We start from the raw sequence: 23,796 nt of genomic DNA on the forward strand, positions 1-23,796 counted from the left end.
CTGGAAGAACTAAAATGTGGATCAACTATATGGCTTTTTGAAAATCTCCCAGAGGATAAAACTTAGATTCCTCTCTTTACTAGCTGGGAATACAGACTTGTTTTTAACATAATCCCCATACTCCTTTATTGCTGTAAGTAACAAAACCCACTTCAAAACTAGACAAATTATTTGCAGACTGAAGGCCACTCTTCCAATATCACAGATGGTTGATATTATTTATCTGAGGAACATGATTTTCTAAATAAAGGTGCTTTAAATGTCTAATCTCAGGATAGTAGACAAATAAAATGCATTTTAAAGTACTAAGTTTTATGGTTTTACTACCTATACATGAAATTAATTTTTAAAAGCTTAAGTTAAAAGATTATCCACAAAAGTGTTTTCTGCTAGAATTATGTTCAATTTTTTTTATTAATATTGGTTACATTTGAAGTGCACTGCACCTATTCACAAAGACTTAAAATTATCAGTAATATGAAGTATAAACTTAAAAAAAAATAAACTCATTCCACATCTGTGAAATGCAGCAGTTAAGTATGATTAAATTTACAATATTTGTGGGGCACCTGGGTGGCTCAGTTGGTTAAGCCTCCGATTGCAGCTCAGGTCAGATCTCACGTTCGTGGGTTCGAGCCCCACGTCAGGCTCTGTGCTGATAGCTAGCTCAGAGCCTGCAGCCTGCTTCCGGTTCTGTGTCTCCTTCTCTCTCTGCCCCTCCCCCTCTCATGCTCTGTCTCTCTCTCTCTCAAAAATAAATAAAACATTAAAAAATTAATTTTTAATAATTTACAATATTTGTATGGGATAGAGAGAACATTGAAATTGAAGGGCGAAAATGGTATTCAACATCTAAACAACATAGCTACTGCTGTACTGAAAAAATAATTTATTAAGTGAATATAATACTGGGAATAAAATGCATCACAAAAGTAAAAAAAGTATATTCTAAATATAAATAATAGAGGCTATCAACAAGGGTTTTTCTTTACTCATCCAAAACTTTATATACAATGTTTTTAAAGGCCAGATTTTGAAAATGTATGGTTCACTTTAAAACAGACATGTATATAGCACTATAACGTCTAAAATTCAAAGATCATCTTGTTTTATTAGATTAAAAATGATATTAATTTAAATGATTGTTCTTTTTAAATCTTTATAGGCTTGGAATATTTTGAAATGAACAAATAAAATAGTTTATTACATTCTTTCTATCTCCTAAGATAGTAAGCACATTTCTACTATACTTAGTGGAAAATATTCTGAGACAAAACATACCTGTACATTTTGACAAAGGCTTTTTAAAATTTTTGGTACTTTGGTAAGAAGCAGACTCCTTTTTAGATCAAAAATTGACAACAGGCAATTGATCTCTTAGTCTACTTAAGTTGAATTTTAAACAACCACATTTTAGTATGTACATCAAGATACTGATAAATTTTTAGATAGTGAAGAAAACAAAATTGGAGATGGTTATTCTATTTCCCTAGTAAGTTTTTCTCAGCTTTTAGAAAGCACATGCAGTTCAAAAAACCAACTGGAATTTCAGAATGCTAGCACGATCACAGTGCTTATTAACAGCAATATGCAAAGCAGTGGAAATAGAAAATACACGAGTAACTTCAGAGTATAAAAACGAAACAAGGCACTTTCAACAACTATAAGCAAATGTGAAATAAACACTTTTTCATAAAGCTGAGTCAAAGACCTTAGCAGACTGGTGTATAAAAGTGAAATAGTGAAGGCACTACATAATTTTTTCTGAATTTCACTTACTAAAGAAATTCACCAATTAAACTTGGCACAAAAGAGTTTAATTATCATAAAGTGCATCACTTGGCTAAATATATTAAAAGGAAAATCAGCCTTAATACATTATAGCAACGTGTTCACATATACAGAGATAAAAATGCAATCCCAGGAGTCAACATAGTTAGAAACTTTATAGTATATATGGCTTTTAATTTTTTGTTTTTTTGTATAACTCCCTATTTGCTTAGAATCAATATTTTCAAAAGAGTATATGTTGATTAGCAAAAAGAGGTAGTATTCTGAAAGAGGCAAACTCATTGATTCTACAGGTAGAGATTTAAGATGATTATGTGGAAAATCAGTACAATATATTATAATAAACTAGGAACACTCATTATAATATTCTGATAATGAGTTAGTTTTTAAAATCAAGGCTATTTTATCACTTTAGTTATGTTATTATCTGTTACTATAGCTCTTCCAAATAGTTTTCCTTTGGTATTAGAAAGTTTTCTTCTTTTTAAATAGCAATAACATTGCAACAGGCAATTTTTATTTACAGATGGTAAACATGTCAATATTTAAAACTTAATTCATTTTTACCACTGATTTAAACCACTAACGAAAATATATCATGTCAGAGATACAAAGAAGTATGTATCAACCAGATAGCAACATGCATTTAAGGTCCATTTAACTGATATAATCGGCGATTTTAAACACAGACATATGTTCGCGCGTACACACACACACACACACACACACACACACACACACACACTAACTTGGAGCAATATATTGGCTGAACACCAAAATAATTTATGCACATTATTTAAGGATTTAGTTTTGATAACAGAATTCTAACTAGATTTCTTTTCTTAGTGTATTAAATACAAAGGTTGGATAAAGAGTTTAAAGCAGCAATAAATATATTTCCTATCCCAATAACTTAAAAAACTTTTCTTTATGTAAACTTTACACATGTGCAATCTTTCTGTTTTCTGTAAATGCTCCAGTCTTTCTTTTTTATTTTTAACTATTTACCACTCGACTCTAAGTCTGCGGGGATCTACAAGTGGAAGGAGCTGCTTGGCGTGTGTCAGTCGTCTTCTGCCCTGTACGCCACTTGCGCTACTTCTATGTCGGATGCCGAATTTTCGGGTTCACTGCAACTTAAGCGTGGCTTATCATCAGCTCTGCAGAAAAAGAGATACGTGTCAATAGACATTAGATGCACGCTGTTTCACTTCACTATTTCCTTTAAGACTCTTACCTAGTGCAAAGAATATTTAAATATTTGATCAGAAATTTAAAATTTTTAAGTTGTTAACAGACAACACTTTTAGAGATATATTTTTAATTCTTTCAGCTCTTCCAACTAATGCTTATCAATAAAAATCTAGTTTACAGTGACCTTTAACAACATAAAATTTGTTCTCATAATTACAGCTTAACTGCTACCACTAAAGTATTGATGATGACTTTGGCTTTATAAGTAATAAATATTCTATGTGCTTTCAAATATACTATCTTTTCATCATTCTTGTTGGGAGGCAGGCTGGTTGCTATTACAGTATCCCACTTTTTGAATTGAAAGAGACTGTGAGAGATTAAAGTAATTTGTCAAGCTTTACCAAATTAATAAATTAGCTTAGTACTTCATTTAGACCTATCTTCAAAGTAGGTAATAACATTTAGAGCCTGGATTCAAAGACTCACTTTTAGACACAGCCCAGAATATCTGTAAGTCTTTCTCTGCTCAGCAGATTTATGAGACAGTAATGTTGAGCTCATAAAAAATACTCTATAGAGTATTAGTGACTATTTCCCTCTAATTATTCAGATGATTAGGCTATGACACACCAAATATTAATTACCTAGATTCTTCACGTAAAACATCTCTATCAACCTCAGGTGCAGAGGACGTCACCTTTGGAACGCGTTCACCTTCTGTTCCTGACATGTGCAGTGCTTCTTCAGGTTCTAAAGACAATGTTCTAAAAGTAAGCAATAAGTTATTTTCTACAAATAATGTATGTACTGGTTTGTTTTTGCAAATACATGTAGCTTTAACAGTCTTCAGCTATTCTTTTTATTTTTTTAAACAAATTAATTATTTTTGAGAGACAGAGAGAGACAGAGCCCTAGTGGGGGAGGGGCAGAGAGAACAGGAGACACAGAATCCGAAGCAGGTTCCAGGCTCTGTCAGCACAGAGCCTGACGTAGGGCTTGAACCCACGAACCATGAGATCATGACCTGACCTGAAGTCAGATGCTAAGCTGACTGAGCCACCCAGGTGCCCCAGTCTATTCTTAAAATGGTTAATAAAATGCTTACTCTGGGAGTCAACAGAGAAATTAGTACTTATGATTAATGTAAAATTATTTTAACATCAATTCAATATATGTTGACAGGAACGCAAACTACAACTTTCATATGTGAGAAGTTGGCATAAGTGTCTAGAAACAAAGATGCCATTTAAATTTTTTTAAATGTTTTTTAAATTTATTTTTGAGAGACAGAGAGAGACTGCGCAAGCAGGGGAGGGTCAGAGAGAGAGGGAGACACAGAATCTAAAGCACACTCCAGACTCTGAGCTGGCTGTCAGCACAGAGCCCGATGCGGGGCTCAAACCCACGAACTGTGAGATCATGACCTGAGTCGAAGCTGGACGCTTAACCAACTGAGCCACCCAGGCGCCTCACAAAGATGCCATTTAAATAGGTTAAAGTGAATAATGTTTATCTTCTTCAACAACTTGAGGCTTCTTTTTCTGATGTTTCCCATTCTTCAAATGTTCAGCCTCCTAAATAAGTTATCAAAAGGCAGTTTTCCTAACCTACAAGGAAGTATACTGAGAGTCTAAGACTGTTGGAATCAAAAATTTTCTAAATCATGTTAAAATACATAGGGCTTTTTGCCCAGAGTATTGAGTTGGCAAAAAATGCAAGTATCACAATATACCTAATTCTGTTCTCTAGAGTATCTATATGGAGTTGCTTCTCACTGAGCAGTTTCTTCAGTGATTCCACTTCTTTTTGTTTTTCAAGTAGTTCTTTTTGAAAACGATAGTTTGTCTCTTCTAAAGTTTCGCAGAAAGCCTTGAAAACAAACAAAAAAATGCAGAAAAAATTAATTACTTACGCAGTATCTTCCTCAAGAGCATTACTAAAGAGTCAAAGAACATAATCAAAATAATATGTGCACAGCCCAATTTGTGCTCTTCCCTCATATGTTTTTGGTCTCTGCTATCTTCATACTCAATCCTCACCTCCCTTGGGGACTTCTAACTTCCAGTCCCTTTTCTTGAGAATTGTTAAGTAGTAGGCCATGGTGCCTGAAATGAGTATGTGATAACCCTCTAGTGTAGGATTTGAAAAAAATAACTAGGAACCACCGTGAAAATTTCTATTCTACTTCATCTATTTTTGCCTGGTCCTGGATAAATATGCTTTTTTGAAAAACCGTGGCTACTGATTTGTATTTGTTCCGCAGCTATCCTATTTTAACAACTTCCTTGGTAGCCTCTAGACAATGTTCCCCCCCCCCCCGACATTGCTTTCCTCTTGCTTCTCCTTTTACCATATTCATTCAAAACTGACATTCGATCCTTCATACCCAGATGCTAAACCCTGCTGAAATAGATGAAAACAAATAAACAAAATCATACTACCATAAAAAATTATCTCATGAAAAACTGTGGGTCACTTATCTTGATAAGGTTTTTAGTGATGCCAATCAATGCTTCTAATTATTCCTACTTTTCTATCATTCCCTGCCTTCTCCGTGAATATTTTAAACCTTCACTCCTGGCAGGTCCTCTTATGACATATTACTATCACTGATTCCAAACCCAGGAGATGATCCTGATTCCTATACCAGGGGGAAAAAAATCACTGACTTCCAGATTCCCAGCTACATTTGCATCCTGCTCTTGTCCTCAAGAACATACGACTCTGAAGTTATTTTATATACCCTCCTCCTCGGGAAGTGTGCTCTATCACATGCTTTCTCTTAAATTTTCAACTTTTCCCCTTCCTCTGGACCCTGAATTTACTTGATAAAGTTACTAAAAATTTCTCCATATTAAAAAAAAATTAACTCTACCTCCCACTTGATCATGAGTCTCTCTAGCTACTAACTCAATCTCTTTCCTTTCAAAACAAAAAAAGTGTTCCATAAAGAAGTGTCACTCAAATTTAGCCTCCAATTTACTTCTAAAATCACTAAATTAGGAGCTTTGCTCTTCTTCTCTACTAAACATGCCCAGGCAAAGGCTAACAATGACCTTCTAACTGTCAAATCCAAAGTATTGTTTTTATTGACTACACTGCTTGTCACTCTCTAGTGACTTAATTAAAAAAAAATTAATGGAATCCTCTTTCATTGGCCTCCATAAAACTTCCTGGCTTGCCTCTTAACTTTGACAGTTACTTCTTAGCTTTCTATTTGTTCTTTCCATGTGGGCATTCGTTAAAGTTTTGCCCTTGGTTACATATTCTCTTGCTCTATATGCCATCCCTGGGCAACTGCACTTACTGTTAACACTTTAGTTCTCCTCTCTACTCCATCTAACTTCCAATGTGGTTTGTTGTTGTTGTTAATATCCGGCCCATGCCTTTCCTGAGTGCATAGACATCATTCATATACCTATGGGTCCTCTTCAATTAGACGTACCAATGGCAAGTCAAATAGCATTCACAAAGGAACACCTATTCTACCTCCTCATCATCCAAGCCACCCGGCAGGCATCTTAGATCGCTCCATTTCCCTACCCACTTTCTAGGACCCAAGAGTAACTCAGTTTTCTACTTTTTCTTTCCTCTCATTCCCTACTGCCTTATCAACACCACTTGTGGTTTTGTCATTTGTTCTCATTTCTACAGTCTTTAATTATTAACCAAACTACACCACCAGTAAACGAATTAGTTTATCTATGTTCACTTAGGCACTCTTACAATTTAAGCTGGCTTTTTGTTGTTTGCTTTAAATTTTTTTTCTACTGTTATTTATTTTTTGAGAGAGACAGACAGAGCGTGAGTGGGGGAAGGGCAGAGAGAGAGAGGGAGACAGAATCTGAAGGAGGCGCCAGGCTCCAAGCTGTCAACACAGAGCCTGATGCGGGTCTCAAACTCGTGAAGCATGAGATCATGAGCTGGGCCGAAGTTTGACACTTAACTGACTGAACCACCCAGGCACCCCTAAGCTGGCTTTCTTAAAAACAGATCTGATTATGCTACCTCTGATTCAGTACTGCCTAAATAATAAGGTCAAATATCTTAACTTGGCAAATGAAGTACCTTATGATGTGACATAGCCTTTTATCCCAAATTCATAGCTTTCGCTCTATTTCCCTTTTTGCTCTATTTCTTGTCCTTTGGTCCTCCACATACCCCATGTTCCATCCTACTGAATTATTTTCAGTTTCTCAATATTTATTTTTATATAAATGGAAGTATATAATACATATCATTCTATGGCTTGATTTTTTACCTAATGACATAAGATGGACCTTATAAACATTCCTTGATTTAAAGTCCTGGGTAGATTCACATTATGAACAAACTGAACAGTTCTCAACTATAATGCAAATAAAACCTAGAAACATAGACAAAAACAAAATAAATGAAACACACGTAACTTCCACTGATAGCAGCATGGGGGTGAGTAGCCTCTAAGTAGCCTCTAAGGCCTTTGCTTATAAAATACCTTGCTAGAAACTCAACTTTTAAAGTAGCTATGTGGGCAAGAAACAGAGGTGAGTCTCAGGGAAGAAAAATGAAGAGAAATGAAAACAAGTGCCACCAGCACGCGCACCGACACTATACCTTTGGGTAGTGGGAGGAGGGGTGGAGAGAGGTTGTTTTTTGGTAATTTTGAAACTTAAACACCAAGGTGGGACAAGAGATGAGGAGTCAGGCACATTTTAAGGGTTAGTGACAAAAAAAATGAGACACTGACAAATAAAACAAGGACTTTAAAAAGTTAAGCCATTAATAAAAGTCCACTCATCAAACAGGAATACATCAAGGAAGACTGTTTGTCTCACTTTGGCCTTTAGGTGGGAGAGCTAAAGTCTTCCCAGAAGAATCTGCAACCACGGGCTAATGCCTGACGTGGATTTTGCATTGAATTTACAACTATCACAATTAGTCAGAAACGCCCAAGCTTAGAAATCAGGATAAAAACCGGCCCAGGATCAACAATACTCACGGTTTCTCAGCAGAAGCAAACAAGTTTCTATGGAAGATATACCCCTAACTTTGGCTGCTCAGGTTTCCTGCAGACCTCTAATCAAGTTAAATTTATTATCCAAAATTACAAAACATGCTAGGAAATCATCCCACGTAAGAGAGTGAACAGACCAAAAAAACAGAAGACTTAGAATTCCAGAAACTCCAGAGAGCATATGACTAAAGACTAAAAAATATGAACAAGTATAATGACTTGAAAATATTTTTTAAAAGCCACAGGTAAAAAAACATCAGGTATAACTGAGACAAAACAAACAGAATGTCAAGACGTGAGAAAAATAGTCAATATTATTAAAATCTTAATGGAAGTATTGAACAGTAAGTAGTATTATCCTGCCTGAAGACAATATAGTAAACTGGGAGGGAGAACTAAGAAAAGTGCAGAATTTATAAATTGAAGAATAAAGAGAGATGGAGACAGAGAACACGAAGGAAAGGTTAAGACAGATGGAAAAAAAAAAGAGAAACTAACACACATATTTATAAATAGCGTCCCTGAACAAGAGAACAGAGAGAATGAGGGGAAGCAACACTCAGTGGGAAAACAGCAGAAAATTGTCAGAACTGATTAAATACTAGCATTTTCAGATTTGGAAAGAATAATGCACCCCACAGAAGCCAAAAATAGAAACCACCCACACACAAGATAGTAAAATTGCAAATGCCAAAATCATTTAGATCTTTAGAGAAGATCTCTAAAAAACTAGGAAAGAAAACCAGTTTACTCTCAAGGGACAAGAATGAACTGAGGACAGAGGTCTCACAGCGATGGTCTCCAGCAGAGGAGGGGGAAAGGCCTGAAAGTGCTGAGAAAAAGGACTACCAAGGGAGAATCCTAGCCTGTTATATCCTACTTCAGGAATGAGAGGGAGATTTCAAAAATTTCAGACATTAAATACCTAAACTTTGCCAACACAAATTCACTAAAAGAACTATTAAATGACATATTTCAAGGAGCAACGAACTGAGCCCAGTAGAAAGAGTGAGGTGAAAGGACTTGGAATGGTGAGGAGAGCGTGCAGACGCACAGGTGAATCGAAGGAAGCACCTGCTCACCCTGAGGGCCTGGAAACAACTTGGTTCCAAGTTACTTGATGAGAACAACATCTGACCATTAAATAGAAGACAGTGAACACAGAGTTTAGAAGCCAATAGTAGAGGAAAAAAGGGAAGAAAGAAAACTCATTAAGTATATAAAAGGAAAGATAAGAGAAGCAGCAGGGTAAATAAAAAAAAAAAACCCACAAAATAAAATGGCAGACATAAATACAAATATATTGGTAATTACTGGACACATAATAAATTCACCAGTTAAAAAACAGATTTTTCTGTTTATATCAAAACCCAAAAATCTACCTCTATGATGCTGACAAGAAACACACTTTAAATATAAAGACAGAAAAATACTTATAAGGCAACAGGCAAATTTGCTCTTTCTCCCCCACAAAACGTATAATTCTATGAATATCAGAGAACAATGCATTTCAAGTGGAAAACATCAGGCACAAAATTAGTCACTAATAAAAGGAATGATTCACTAGGGATATTTCAACTATAGAATTCTAAAGAAAAATTTAACAACAAATCATAATGAGGAAATTAAGTATACTACTTTTGGTAATTAAAGAGATTTTTAAAAATTTTTTAAATTTTCATTTATTTATTTATTTAATAGTTTATTGTCAAATTGGTTTCCATATAACACCCAGTGCTCTTCCCCACAAATGCCCCCCTCCATTCCCACCACTTTCCTTCCCCCTCCCCCTCCCCTTCAACCCTCAGTTCCTTTTCAGTATTCAGTAGTCTCTCAGGTTTTGTGTTCCTCTCTCTTCCCAACTCTCTTTCCCCTTCCCCCTCCCTCTGGTCTAAAATCATGAGAAAACAGCCTTACATCAATGTACTTTAAAATCTGTACAAATGGGCAATTTTCTAAAAAATACTTCAAAATTCATCTCTAAAAAAACAGCCAAATAAACTCTATTCATTAAAGAAATGTAATCAGCTGTTCAAAATCTATGCATAAAACTGTCAAACAAACAAAAAATATCAGAGTCAGGTTGTTTTACAGGTGACTTCTAAACTCAGGGAACAAACAATACTAATCTTATTCAAATGATTCTGGAGAAAAGAAAAAGAGACTATTCCTCAACTTATACAAGACGTGTATGATCCTGATGCCAGATCCAACAACAACAACAGGGAGGAAAATTATATTGCAAAATTCTAAATAAAATCATTACAATCCAAATCCAGAAATTAAAATGCTGAATTAATAAGTTATCCCACAAATGAATAATATTTTAGCATTTGAGAATCTGATAATTTAACACACTAACAGGTTTAAAAAAACCCATGTGATCATCTTGATAGATGTAAGCAAAACCATGAATAATGTACACATACCACAACCTTTCAACAAACTACAAACAGAACTTCCTTAGTCTAAAGACAAAGACATAAACAAATATAACCCACAATTACCAACAGCTTGTAGGAAACACCATATCTAATCAATGGTGAAATACAGAATCATTTCATTTAAAGTTAGGAAGAGAGGAAAAGGATGCTCACCATAAATGCTACTACTTAACTGCAAAGATCCTAATTAGTACAAAAAACATGAAAATGAAAGGTGTTAGGATTAAAAAAGAAAATACATAGCTGTTAATATTTCAGGGAATATAATATGTATATAGAAATCTAAAATGATCTACAAACTAATGAGAGATTTTACCAAAGATGTAACATAGAATACACAGAAAATAATAAGACAACAATAATAAATTATAATATAAGAAAAATACCGATTATGGTAAGAAAATCCATAAGGAATAAATTCTATAGCTCTCCCTAGAAGTTTCAGGGAAAAAAATTCACTTTTATTAAAGAGTTTTAAAAAAGACCTAAATAAAGCAAAAATCTATTGCTAGATTCAATTCTGTAATGATTCTGATCTTTAAAATTAACCAGTAAATGTAATTCCAAACAAAATGCCACCAGGATCTTTCATGAAACTCACAAGTTGATTCTAAATTTCATATGGGAAAACAGTCAATTTTGAAGAAGAACAAGGAAGGGAAACCTTGTCTCGCCAGATACAAAGATTATAAAGCCACAGTAGTTAATTAACACAGTACAGACTTAATAAAGAAATAGAACAACAATAATAAAAGCAAATAGAAACTCTAGAGTTGAAAAGCACAATAGCTAAAGTGAAAAATTAACAAGGGGCTCAACAGCAGACTGGAAATGATACAAAAATGAGTCAGTGAGCTTGAAGATAGACCAATAGTAATTATTTAATATCAAGAGCTGAGGAAAAATGATTGGGGGGGGAAATAACAAAACAAAACCATGTAGTACAATGTGAAGTATACAGCCATATGTGTAATGGGAATCCCAGAAGGAGAAGGGCAAAAGAAAAAGACTGAAAAATTATTTGAAGAAATAATGGCCAACAGTTTCAAAAATCTTATGTAAAGCATTAATCTGTCAAATCCAAGAAGCTCAATGAAGACAAATTATGATAAACATCTTGACATATCATAATCAAACTGCTGAAAGTCAAAGAAGGGGCACCTGGGTGGGTCAGTCAGTTAAGCATCTGAGCATTGATTTTGGCTCAGGTTATGAACTCATGGTTCATGGGATCAAGTCCTACATAGGGCTCTGAGCTGACAATGTGGAGCCGGCTTGAGATTCTCTCTCTCCCTCCCTATCTCTTTTTCCCCCTCCCCCACTCACACATACACTGTCTCAAAACAAATAAATGTCAATTAAAAAAAAAAAAGTCAAAGAAAAACATCTTGAAAATAGCAAGGGTAAAAGAGTTTATCATGTCCACAGGAACAATGTAATTAAAGGCTGACCTTTCATCAGAAACAATGGAGGCCGGAAGACAGAGGAATGACACAAAGTACAGAAAGAAAAAACCTGTCAATAAAACTATCCTACAAAAACGAATATTCCCAGATAAACAAAGACTGAGAATTTGTTGTTGTCAGACCTGACTTACAAAACATATTAAAGGAAGACTCTGAAGCTGAAAGAATGTAAAACCAGATTGGTAATATCAATCCATAGGAAGAGGGCTGAAGATAGTAAATAAACAGATAAATACAAGAGTTTATAACATATTTTTCTCATGTCTTAATTTCTTTATAAGAGAAAAGACTGTATAAAGGAATAATTATTACACTGTAATACTGGGGTTATATCATAGATTTAAAATATGTAATAATAGGGGTGTCTGGTTGGTGCAGGGTCATGAGTTTGAGCCCCAAATTGGGCCTAGAGCTTACTTAAAAAAATATGTATTCATAGCAATACAAAGGAGGGGTGAAAAGATACATGGAAGTTGAGTTTATAATTTACTAGAATTAAGTATTACTCTGAAGTAGATTGTGTAAAGATGCACACTGTAATGCAAATTACAGAAACCACTAAAAAATTTAAAAAAAATTTCTACAGAGGAATCAAACGGGCATACTAAAAATTCTTCTTTTGCACATGAGTAAGCAATAAAGGAGAAAGAGGACCAAAATGGATGAGACCGACAGAAAATAAATTGCAAAATGGGAGATATAAAAGGTAAACGTGTCAGACTAAACAAAACACCAAGACCCAACTACACGCTGTATACAAGAGTCAGAATCTTAGGTTGGAAGACACAAATTGAAGGAAAAAGATGGAAAAACATACTATGCAAACAGTACCCATAGCTGTAATAAATAAGACTGTGTGATACTGGCGTAAGGATAGGAAACTGGACCAATGGAAGAGAGTTAAGATCCCAGAAACAAACCCATTCTTTTATGTTTACTTGACTTCTGATACGGGTGCCAACTCAATAAAGGTATAAATACAATTAAATATCTATAGGAACTTAGGACCCTTACCTCATACCTTATAAAAAACACATCAGGTCAGGATGGATTACAGGCCTGGATGTTAAGAACTAAAACTATAAAACTCCTAGAAAAAAGGAGAAAACCTTTGTGACACTGTATAAGGTAAAGAATTTTTTATATTGTTTTGGCTTTTTAAGTAGGCTCCACACCCAACAAGAGGCCTGAACCACAACCCTGACATCAAGAGTCAGATGCTCTACCGACTGAGCCAGCCAGGTACTGCTGGGTAAAGAGTTCTTAATGATACAACACTAAGAGCATAATTCATTTTAAAAAAGTAGTAAAATGGAGGCACCTGGGTGGCTCGGTCAGTTAAGCTTCCACCTTCAGCTCAGGTCATGGTCTCGTGGTTTGGAGTTCGAGCCCTGTGTCAGGCTCTTTGCTGACAGCTCAGAGCCTGGAGCCTACTTTGGATTCTGTGTCTCCCTCTCTCTTTGCCCCTCACCTGTGTGTGCTCTCCCTCATTCTCTTCTCTCTCAAAAATAAACATTAAAAATTTTCTAAAAAATTAAAAAAATAAAAAAGTGGTAAAATTGAACGTCATTAAAATGGAAACCATTAGTACTTTAAAAGGCACCATTAAGGAGATGAAAAGACACATACAGATTAGGAGAAAATATATGCAAATCAGGTATCTGATAAAGGACTTATATCCAAAATAATAACCACTTATAACTCAATAAGACAAACTTAAAAAAAAGTAAAAAGGCTTAAATAGACAATTGATAAAACATACGAATGGCTAAAAAACACATGAAGAAATGAACAATATATTTAAAAAAGTGACCAACATAAAAAGCCAGTATGGAAGTGTGAAAGTACAACTACAGTGAAATACCACACTCTACCCCCACAAGAATGGCTACACTCCAAAAGACAGATAAATCAAATGTTTATGAGGTCACGAATAAACTGGAATTCACATATACTAGTGGTGGGAATGTAAAATGATACAGCTACTTTAGAAAACAGTTTGTGAGTTTCTTTAAAAAGTTAAACATAATTTGCCATATAAGCAAACCTTCCACCTCTAGGGATCAACCCAAAAGAAATGGGAATCAGTGTCCATACAAAACCTCTACGAGATTGTTCAAAGCAGCAATATTGAAATAACACAAAACTGGAAACTATTCAAATGTCCATAACTGGTGACTGGATAAACAAATGTGGTATGTGCATACAACAGAAAACCATCCAAGTAACAAAATATTCATAGAGGTTATATCATAGTTGATCCTCAAAAACATGATGCTAAGTGAAAGAAAATAGATGTAAAGATATACCATGTTATGCATACTCTATTTGTAAAAGATTATGTACATTGAATACTGATTATACACACAGACACACACACACACACACACACACACACACACACACACACACACTCTCTGACTCTATTTACATAAAATATCCAGAACAGGTAAATTTGTAGAAACTGAAAGCAGATCAATAGTTGTCTGGAGCTGGGAGTTTGGACTGATTGCAAAATGGCTTATACGGAATTTTTTCCAAAAAGATGAGAATTTCCAAAACTGGATTATGGGGATGGTGGCATACTTCTATAAATTTACTAAAAATTATTAAACTGTACATTTACAGGGGTGCCTGGGTGGCTCAGTCAGTTGCGCGTCCGGCTTCAGCTCAGGTCATGATCTCACGGTTCATGAGTTCGAGCCCCACTTCAGGCTCTGCGCTGACAGCTCAGAGCCTGGAGCCTGTCTTCGGATTCTGTGTGTCCCTCTCTCTGTGACCCTCCCCTGCTCACGATGTCTCTTTCTCTCTCTCTCTCTCTCAAAAATAAATAAAACATTAAAAAATAATAAATTGCACATTTACAATGGAATAGCAAATAGCTAATTTTATGGATGAAACTTTCACTTCAATAAAGCTGTTTCCAAAAAACTATGGCATTCACTCTAATATGAAGAACAGACTCTGTTTAACTGAAAACATTATAAATCCAGCAATTAAATCTGTTCCATTTAAATGCCATTAAACAGTTGGGGGAAAAAACTTGCATAAAATTCTATCTAATCTATTATTGCCAAATCTATTTTGTGAATCTGGCCAACTGCTTCAAGAAAATACGCCACTCTAACACTTCAATTACAGTAATCTGAGTAGCATCAAGCTTGAGTTGAATTGATAACAAGACAGTAACTTCTACTCCTGAAGGTTAAATTTTAATTGATTTTAGTTGTACGTTCTTTACTTTTGATATTTAGATAGAAGAAAACTCAGCTTACAAATAGTACTTTTAAATGCAGTAAAATAAATTTCCAGATGATTTTTTCTTTTTTTTGAAATAGTAAAAATAAGGAGAAAAAAATGCAAGATTTTAAAGCTTTATTGATGGCATGACATGTATGCATTTTTATTTTTTCACTGAACTAGTTCATGTATTCCAGTGAAAGAAACCTTTGACTCAAATATTAAAAGCTTTCTGTGTAAAACTACAAAGGTTTGAAATTATAATATTTTGCTATTTGCTATTCCATTCAAGAAACAATGTAGTTACTGTGCTGTATTATTTGTTCCTCTTTCCATGTGATATATAATACACCACTTACCCTGCTTTCTTCTAGGCTATCAAATGGACCTGGTGGATCATCCAGACAAAGAAATTCTCTCACTGCAAGGCTTTTCAAAGGAAAAAAAACATAAGCTGGGGTACAAGTAAGTTTACAAAAGAGAGCAAAAAACAAGTGTTACTTTGAAGCCATACAGTGTTTTAAACAAATTGGTTTTGCAGATATACTAAAAGCAGCAAATTGGTATATGTGTTTTTACACAAACAACCAAATACAAATATAAAATCTATAGAAGATTCAAAGATTTTAAGCCATTTTCTAAGATCTTATGAGGATAGAGATTATGAATTCAGGCGACATATAAACTGCAAGACATAAAATATAAGTCAAAATAATGGCAGAAGAGACCAACCTAAATGATGAATAGAAACAGGATTACTTCAAAAAAAATTAATTTAAAGTAGCCTAGGGGCACCTGGGTGGCTCAGTCGGTGAAGCAGCTGACTTTGGTGCAGGTTATAATCTCACAGTTTCTGGGTTCAAGCCCCACATTGGGCTCTGTACTGACAGCTCAGAGCCTGGAGCCTGCTTCAGATTCCGTGTCTCCCTCTATCTCTGCCCCTCCCCTGCTTTCACTCTGTGTGTGTGTCTCTCTCTCAAAAATAAAAAAAATTAAAAAAAATTAAAAAATTAAGTAGTCTAAAAGTGTCATGATCTTCTTATGAAGAAATACAATTTCTAATTTATTTGAATTTGTTTCTTCTTCAGGAGATGCTTCTAAAATAACTAAAAAGTATTTACTCCAAAACAAGTTAAAGATTTTTTATGCAATCATGTTTACAACAGTAATTTAGTTAAATATTTTTCCTCAAGAGTCTAAGAGAAAAAAAATGCTGAACTCATTTTTGAATTATTTCATTCAAAATAATGAAATACAGTTGACCCTTCAACCACACAGGGTTGGGGTGCTGACTCCTGTGCAGATGAAAATCTGCATGTAACTTTTGACTCTCCAAAAACTTAAGCACTAATAGCTTACTGTTGACTTAGAAACCTTCATGATAACATAAATGGTCAACTCACACAAATACTGTGTATTATATTATATGCTACATTTTTACAATAATGTGGGCTAGAGAAAGGAAAGTGTTAGTAAGAAAATCCTAAGAAAAATACACTTATAGTACTATGTTGTAAAGAATCTGCATATAAGAGGATCTACGCAGTTCAAACTTGTGTTGTTCAAGAAGCAACTGTAATATGGAAAATATGATTTTTTGATGTATTGCATAAAGGAGATGTCACCCGTATACTGAGAAGGGATAGAATGCTGGGGTTCATACAGGTGAGACAGGCTGATGATGACAGGAGATGGTCATGAAGAGCTAAATGGGACAGAGTGAAATCTTTCCAAACGAAGAAGCAATATGAATATAGAAAGTCACGTTAAGAAATTGATCCAGAAGACGCCAAAGAGGAGTAAATTTATGTAGTATAAAATCTTGAGCTGAGTACTCATAATCATGAAATTATAGAGATGGAAAGGATCTTAACTGCGATCTAGTTGCTTTAAAAAATTTTTTTAAATGTTTTTTTATTTATTTTTGAGAGACAGAGAGAGACAGTGCGATCAGGGGAGGGTCAGAGAGGGAGATACAGAATCGGAAGCAGGCTCCAAGCTCTGAGTTAGCTGTCAGCACAGAGCCTGACGCGGGGCTCAAACCCACAAACTGTGAGATCATGACCTGAGCTGAAGCTGGATGCTTAACCGACTGAGCCACCCAGGTGCCCCTCTAGTTGCTTTTTAAAAGATGTGATCCATAGTATGCTTTTTATCCTTTTCATGGGTTCAGCCAAGAATATACCTAAATACCTCCAGGTTTAGGAAATGTTCTACCTCTTAGAATAAACCATCCTGTGCTCGAAAAATACTCCAAATTAGAGAATTATCTTTGTCACTGAACTGGGATCTTTCTCCCTGTAGCTTCTATCCATGAATCTTAGTTCTTCTTTTGGGCCATTCAAGGTAAATCTGAGTCCTCTTTCACATGGTAACCCTAAAAGTATGTCAAAAAATTGTATTTCCTCTAACCTTATATTTCTCCAAAGCAATACTAATTCACTAATATTTTCTTTTATCCTATACAAAATTTATTGAGTCTTTAAAGCCTATATGGTCTCTGCATTCATGAAGCCAACATTTTCCCCCAATTTTAATGATGTATAACTGATGCCTAATTGTATATATTTAAGGTGGACAACTTGATTTAAGTACACATTGTGAAATGTGAACTACAACCAAGCTAATTAACACCCAGTGCTCATCCCAACAAATGCCCTCCTCCATGCTCATCATCCCCCTTCCTCTCTCCCCTCTCCCATCAGCCCTCAGTTTGTTCTCAGTATTCAAGTCTCTCATAGTTTGCCTCCCTCCCTCTCCTTAACTATTTTTTTCCCCTTCTCCCCCCCCCCCCACATGGTCCTCTGCTAAGTTTCTCCTGTTCCACTTATGAGTAAAAACATATGGTATCTGTCCTTCTCTGCCTGACATATTTCACTTAGCACAGCACCCTTGAGTTCCATCCATGTTGCTACAAATGGCCAGATTTCATTCTTTCTCATTGCCATGTAGTACTCCATTGTGTATATATACCACATCTTCTTGATCCATTCACCTGTTGAACATTTAGTCTCTTTCCATGATTTGGCTATTGTTGACATTGCTACTATGAACATTGGGGTACATGTGCTCCTATGCATCAGCACTTCTGTATCCTTGGGTAAATCCCTAAAAGTGCTATTGCTGGGTCATAGGGGAGTTCTATTGTTAATTTTTTGAGGAACCGCCACACTGTTTTCCAGAGCTGCTGCACAATTTTAGATTCCCACCACCCTTCTACAACCTGTGTAGAAAAATACCTGTTGCTCCACATCCTTGCCAGCATCTATAGTCTCCTGATTTGTTCATTTTAGAAAAATGAAATTTAAAACTGGCTTTACAACTCTGATTTATAAAATACTTTCTCAGTTCACTACATTTCTTCTGTTTTAATGGGACTCAGGTGTTAGACAAAGAGTCAAAATGCTCAAATACTATTCCATAGGAGAGGGACATACAAGAATCTCTTAGAGATGGTAGGTAGTACTGGAGAAAACAATTTTTCTCAGACATTCGGATACCTTTTTTACCTCTTAGAAAAGGAAACCTTTATCCCTGCTTGAGAATTACTGACTAGAGATCTTTATTTAGATTTGATAGTTTACTGCCTATGTGCATCATAGTTCTGCTCAGCGATTCCTATGTATTATAAATGTAAGATTTGTTCTTTCTGTAATTTTTATTTTATTATTTTATTTTAATTTTTTAGATAGAGAGAAAATGTATTCGTTGGGCTTGATCCCATGACCCTGGGATCACGATCAAAGTCGAAATTAAGAGTTGGGATGCTCAACCGACTAAGCCACTCAGGTACACATCAATGTATTATTTGTGAGTGCATAAAATGAATTCAAATCAAATATAAATACCAAAGAGTGTATATTATTAATGTCTATAAATTAAATAGAAGTCAGTTTTTAAGAAAAAACTTTTATTCTTTTTTTTCCCTCTTGTTCACTGATAGGTTTAGGATGGCTTCCAATCTCTCTTCTGTATTCAGTCTTTGTTCCCATTTGGCCATGATAATAAAGGTAGGAAAGACATCAGGAAAAAAGAGAAACCTATCTAGGGGCGCCTGGGTGGTTCAGCCAGTTAAGTGTCCCATCGCAGCTCAGGTCATGATCTCACAGTTAATGAGTTTGAGTCCTGCATTCAGGCAGTGCAGAGCCTTCTTGGGTTCTCTTTCTCTCCCTCTCTCTGTTCCTTTCCCACTTGTACTTTCTCTCTGCCTCTCAAATATATAAACTTAAAAAGAGAGAGAAATCTATTTGACTAAGAAAAATCTAACAATCTGGAATTAAAAGGTAAAGCAAGACTGTATCTTTCTATTCTCTTTAATATCTAGAATAGCTTTTAGGTGTGTTTGGGAAACTCTATCCTATTTATTTTGTTATTAAAAATTTTTTTATTGTTTATTTTTGAGAGAGTGTGAACATGGGGGGGGGCGTTGGGGGGGGGGGAGAGCAGGAGAGAGAGGGAGACACAGAATCTAAAGCAGGCTCCAGGCTCTGAGCTGTCAGCACAGAGCCCCACGCAGAGTTTGAACTCAGGAACCATGAGATCATGACCTGAGCTGAAGTCAAATGCTTAACTGACTAAGCCACCTAGATGCCCCAACTCTATTTTAGTTTTAAAAAATATTCATTTATTTCTTTTGAGAGAGGGAGAGAGCACTCGAGTGGGGGAGAGGCAGAGGTAGAGGAAGAAAGGGAATCCCAAGCAGTGCTGTCAGTGCAGAACTCAGTCTCAACTATGAGATTATGACCTGAGCTGAAATCAAGAAACTATATAATTTAACCCCTTTATTTTAAAGAATTAAAAAGGAGAAAAAGTTTGGTAACTTGTGATATATGTATAGTGCTTATGAAAACAGAATACTAAGAAAAAAAAACTGCTGTGCTGATTAAATGATGCAACAACTTCAAACTAGCATAATACAGTATAAAACTAAATATATTTATAATTTATAACATACAATTTATAAATACACTTAATAATTTATAAAAATAATTTGTAAATAAGCAGAACTAAATGGCAAATAACTGTAACAAATCGTGCAATGTAAGGCTTCCCCCCTCCATCTAACTTTAGGTGTCCTTCACCTTGACATGCTGCCGGTACAGGATCTGTGTCTCTCTTCTGCACTTTAATAGAACACTCCCTCTCATTTGTAAGGTCCTTCTTCACCTCCTCCTTGTTGGCCGAAATATCACTAATTCTTTAAAATCCAGCTCAACTGTCACCCTCTAGGAAGCTTCCTCCAATTCTCCCAGTCAAAAGTTCCCTCTGTCTTTCTCCTCTGAAAGAGATCTAACTCTACTCATGACAGTTGTTTTTGGTGAATGTTTCTCCTATTCAGTTTTCTTAAATAGAAGATCAGTATCTAATGCACTATAATACCTTATATGTAGTAAGATCTACATAAATATTTATGGAACAGACAAAATCAATAAGAAATCCTTTGATTTTTTGAAATCTTGAAAATTTTAATTTTTGTTTCCTTGTATTTTCTAAATGCATCTGAAAATATTATCTTAAAGCTTTCAGACCAACAATCCTTAGTATCCTTTCAGTTCTTACTTCCTTCTACTTCTGCGTACTTACCATTACAGATATAATAATATTAAGAGCCCCCAGCCAGCCTGTTGTATAATGAAAAGCTCTTAGCAAACATGAAAGTTAAGAAGTAACTGTGCTGTGAAGTGCAAAGGATATAAAAAAGGAAAGTAAAAGAAGTGTAATCTATAAAGAACTAATATCAAATAAATATTTGGCCATATAAAGACAGTAATTTTTCTATGCTCCCATTACAACGATAAAAGGAGGCTAACAAGTGTATCAACAGGTAACTGGTATCATACCAAATAGCATTTCATAAACTCCTTCATTTTGTTCATCTGGAAGCCTAATTTCTCCAAATGAATTTAAGACCAATTAAGTACAACCTCAGCTTCTTTCATACCCTTCCTAGCATGACACAGAACAAATGCTTAAGATAATACAGATAAATAACTTCTTTCCCTCCCCCCACTCATGCTTTAAACAAAAATTTATTAAGAAACTTCTTAAAGTGTGAAATAAAGAATGCTACCCATAACCCACAAAAAAGACAGTGTGTACTCTAAAATAAATAAGGCATAAATACTTCATTTTGAGTTCAATTTACCTAACAGTAGTTCCTAAATGTTTGGTGATTTACATGACAAAATCAAGTAACACCAGATAGACTACATTCTTTAATGTAAGACTTCTTAGAACTTCTAATACTCTAGGAATGTCACATGAAACCTTTCCCAAATTGTTTGGCCAAGAAATCTTTGTTTCCATGAAACACCTACCTATGAATTGAGCAACTACCACTGTACTAAAGTATGCAACTTAGAAATAATAGGATCTTGGGGTGCCTGGGTGGCTCAGTCAGTCAAGCATCTGACCCCGGCTCAGGTCATGATCTCAGAGTTCGTGGGTTCGAGTCCTGTGTTGGGCTCTGTGCTGATAGCTCGGAGCCTGGAGCCTGTCTTCGGATTCTGTGTCTCCCTCTCTCTGACCTTCCCCTGCTCATGCTTTGTTTATCTCTCTCTCTCTCTCAAAAATAAGGATTAGGAAAAAAACACTAGAAATAATAGGATCGCAAACATCCCTTGTTTGCCTACCTTAGAGACAAAAATCTATTATCAATAAATTTTTTAAAGTACAGATTTTTAAAAATATTTTTTAATGTTTATTTGTTTTTGAGAGAGAGAAAGCAAAAGCAGTAGAGGGGCAGAGAGAGAGGGGGAGAGAGAATCCCCAGCAGGTTCCTTGTTGTCAGCATGGAGCCTGATGCAGGACTTGAACTCACCAGCGGTGAGATCATGACTTGAGCCCAAGCTCAGAGCTGATGCTCAACCACGTGAGCCACCCAGGCACACCTAACTTCCTACTTCTTTTATGAGGCAGATTATGAGATAATAATCTTGGCCATGGATACCTTAAGGAAATATGTCTTTTCTCTTCCTATGGTAGAATTGTAAATCCTACTGTGAATTTTTCTTTGGTCCAAAGTTAAGCATTCCCATATATTGTTCTAGGAATTTTTTTTTCTTTTTTTCAGTTTGTTTGTTTGTTTATTTATTTTGAGAGAGAGAGAGAGAATGTGCACAAGCAGGGGAGGGGCAGAGAGAGAATTCCAAACAGGCTCCACACTATCAGCACGGAGCCCAATGCAGGGCTTGAACTCACAAACTATGAGATCATGACCTGAGCTGAAACCAAGAGTAGGATGCTTAACCGACTGAACCACCCAGGTGCCTCATCTTTCTTTTATTGTTTATTTTTGAGAGAGAGAGTGTGAGCAAGCATGCAAGCACAAGCAGAGGAGGGGCCGAGAAAGAGAGTGACAGAGAATCCGAAGCAGACTTTGTGCTGTCAGTGCAAAGCCTGATGTGGGGCTTGAACCCATGAGCCATGAGATCATGACCTGAGCTGAAATAGGACACTGAAAAGACTGAGCCAACTCAGTATCCCATTATTACCAATAATTTTTAAAAAACACAATAAAACTAAGATACACTTTAAAAAATCAAGATACCACAAAATCAGCTTATTAATGTGTTTTATATTAATATTTCATTATAGTTATTTATAGAATAAATTTGATTTTAAATCACCATGATGTTTCCAATACTAAGACGTAAAGGTTTATTGAATAAAAGATAAGAGAAAGGGGATAAGATATGTTGACATCTTAACTGTAAAAATCTTCTTTTATGGTATGGTATAAAATATATTTTCTTCAAAAGGCTTTCTCTATGATTTCCGAGTTTGTTTTACTCTTCCTTTGTGTGTCTAAATTAACACTTTTTCTTTTGAGATATGAAAATTTTGAAGAGTAGGGAGCTCCATGTTCCTACACCTAGAATACACAATCACTGAATTTTATCATATTTGTTTCAAACTTTTTTCTTTTTTTTTTTTTTTTAGAGAGATAGAGAACACAAGTGGTGGAAAAAGGCAAAAGGAAAGGGAGGGACAGAGAGAGGGAGGGGGGTAGGGAGCAGAGAAGAGTGAGCAGGAGCAGGGGAGGGGCAGATACAGAGAGAGAGAGAGAGAGAGAATCCAAAGAAGGCTTCGCCCTGTCAGCAGAGAGACTGACATGGGACTCCAACTCATGTATTGTGAGATCATGACCTGAGCTGAAATCAAGAATTAGTCTTTTAACAGACTGAGCCATCCACGTGGCCCTGAGAGAGAGAATCTCAAGCAGGCTCCAAGCTCAGCATGGAGCCTGAAGCGGGGCTCAAGGCCACAACTCTCGGATCATGACCTGAGTCGGAATCAAGAATTGGACACTCAGCCAACTGAGCCACCCAGGCACCCCCCCTTTTTTCTTTTAATGTATTATTACTGTATTATTATTAATGTATGATTATCAACATTCAGTCATTTGTTTAACAAGTACTAATTGAGCACACTTTGTGTTAGCACTGTGTTAAGCACTGCAAACTGAATGGCCAATACAACAGCTACGTGACCTACTATTACATATATTACATATATACCTTACAACCTGGTAGAAGAAACACAATGAAATAATCAGAGAAATAGTTATAAACTGAAATGCTATGAAATTAAAGTACCAAATAGCCTTTCTTAGCTGGGATTTAGGAGAGAATTAGATGCTCAGGACAATGATTTGAGGGAC

The 23,796-nt window shown here is 35.6% G+C and overlaps 1 protein-coding gene across 5 annotated transcripts in view; it reads right to left on the reverse strand.

Annotated features, from left to right (window-relative positions):
• Positions 1-874: 874 nt before the first annotated feature.
• The window catches only part of SNX16 (sorting nexin 16), a 38,256-nt gene continuing 15,334 nt past the window's right edge, over positions 875-23,796 (reverse strand). For all 5 annotated transcript variants that reach the window (XM_029923687.1, XM_029923689.1, XM_029923690.1 and 2 more), the window contains 4 exons: positions 15,494-15,563; positions 4,721-4,857; positions 3,633-3,752; positions 875-2,951 (listed from right to left, as the gene is read on the reverse strand). In XM_029923687.1, the coding sequence (XP_029779547.1) occupies positions 2,855-2,951; positions 3,633-3,752; positions 4,721-4,857; positions 15,494-15,563 (424 nt within the window). In that variant the 3' untranslated portion in view covers positions 875-2,854. The remainder of the gene's footprint in view (positions 2,952-3,632; positions 3,753-4,720; positions 4,858-15,493; positions 15,564-23,796) is intronic.

This window comes from Suricata suricatta, chromosome 15 (assembly GCF_006229205.1).
Source record: "Suricata suricatta isolate VVHF042 chromosome 15, meerkat_22Aug2017_6uvM2_HiC, whole genome shotgun sequence".
NCBI classification, from domain to species: domain Eukaryota; kingdom Metazoa; phylum Chordata; class Mammalia; order Carnivora; family Herpestidae; genus Suricata; species Suricata suricatta.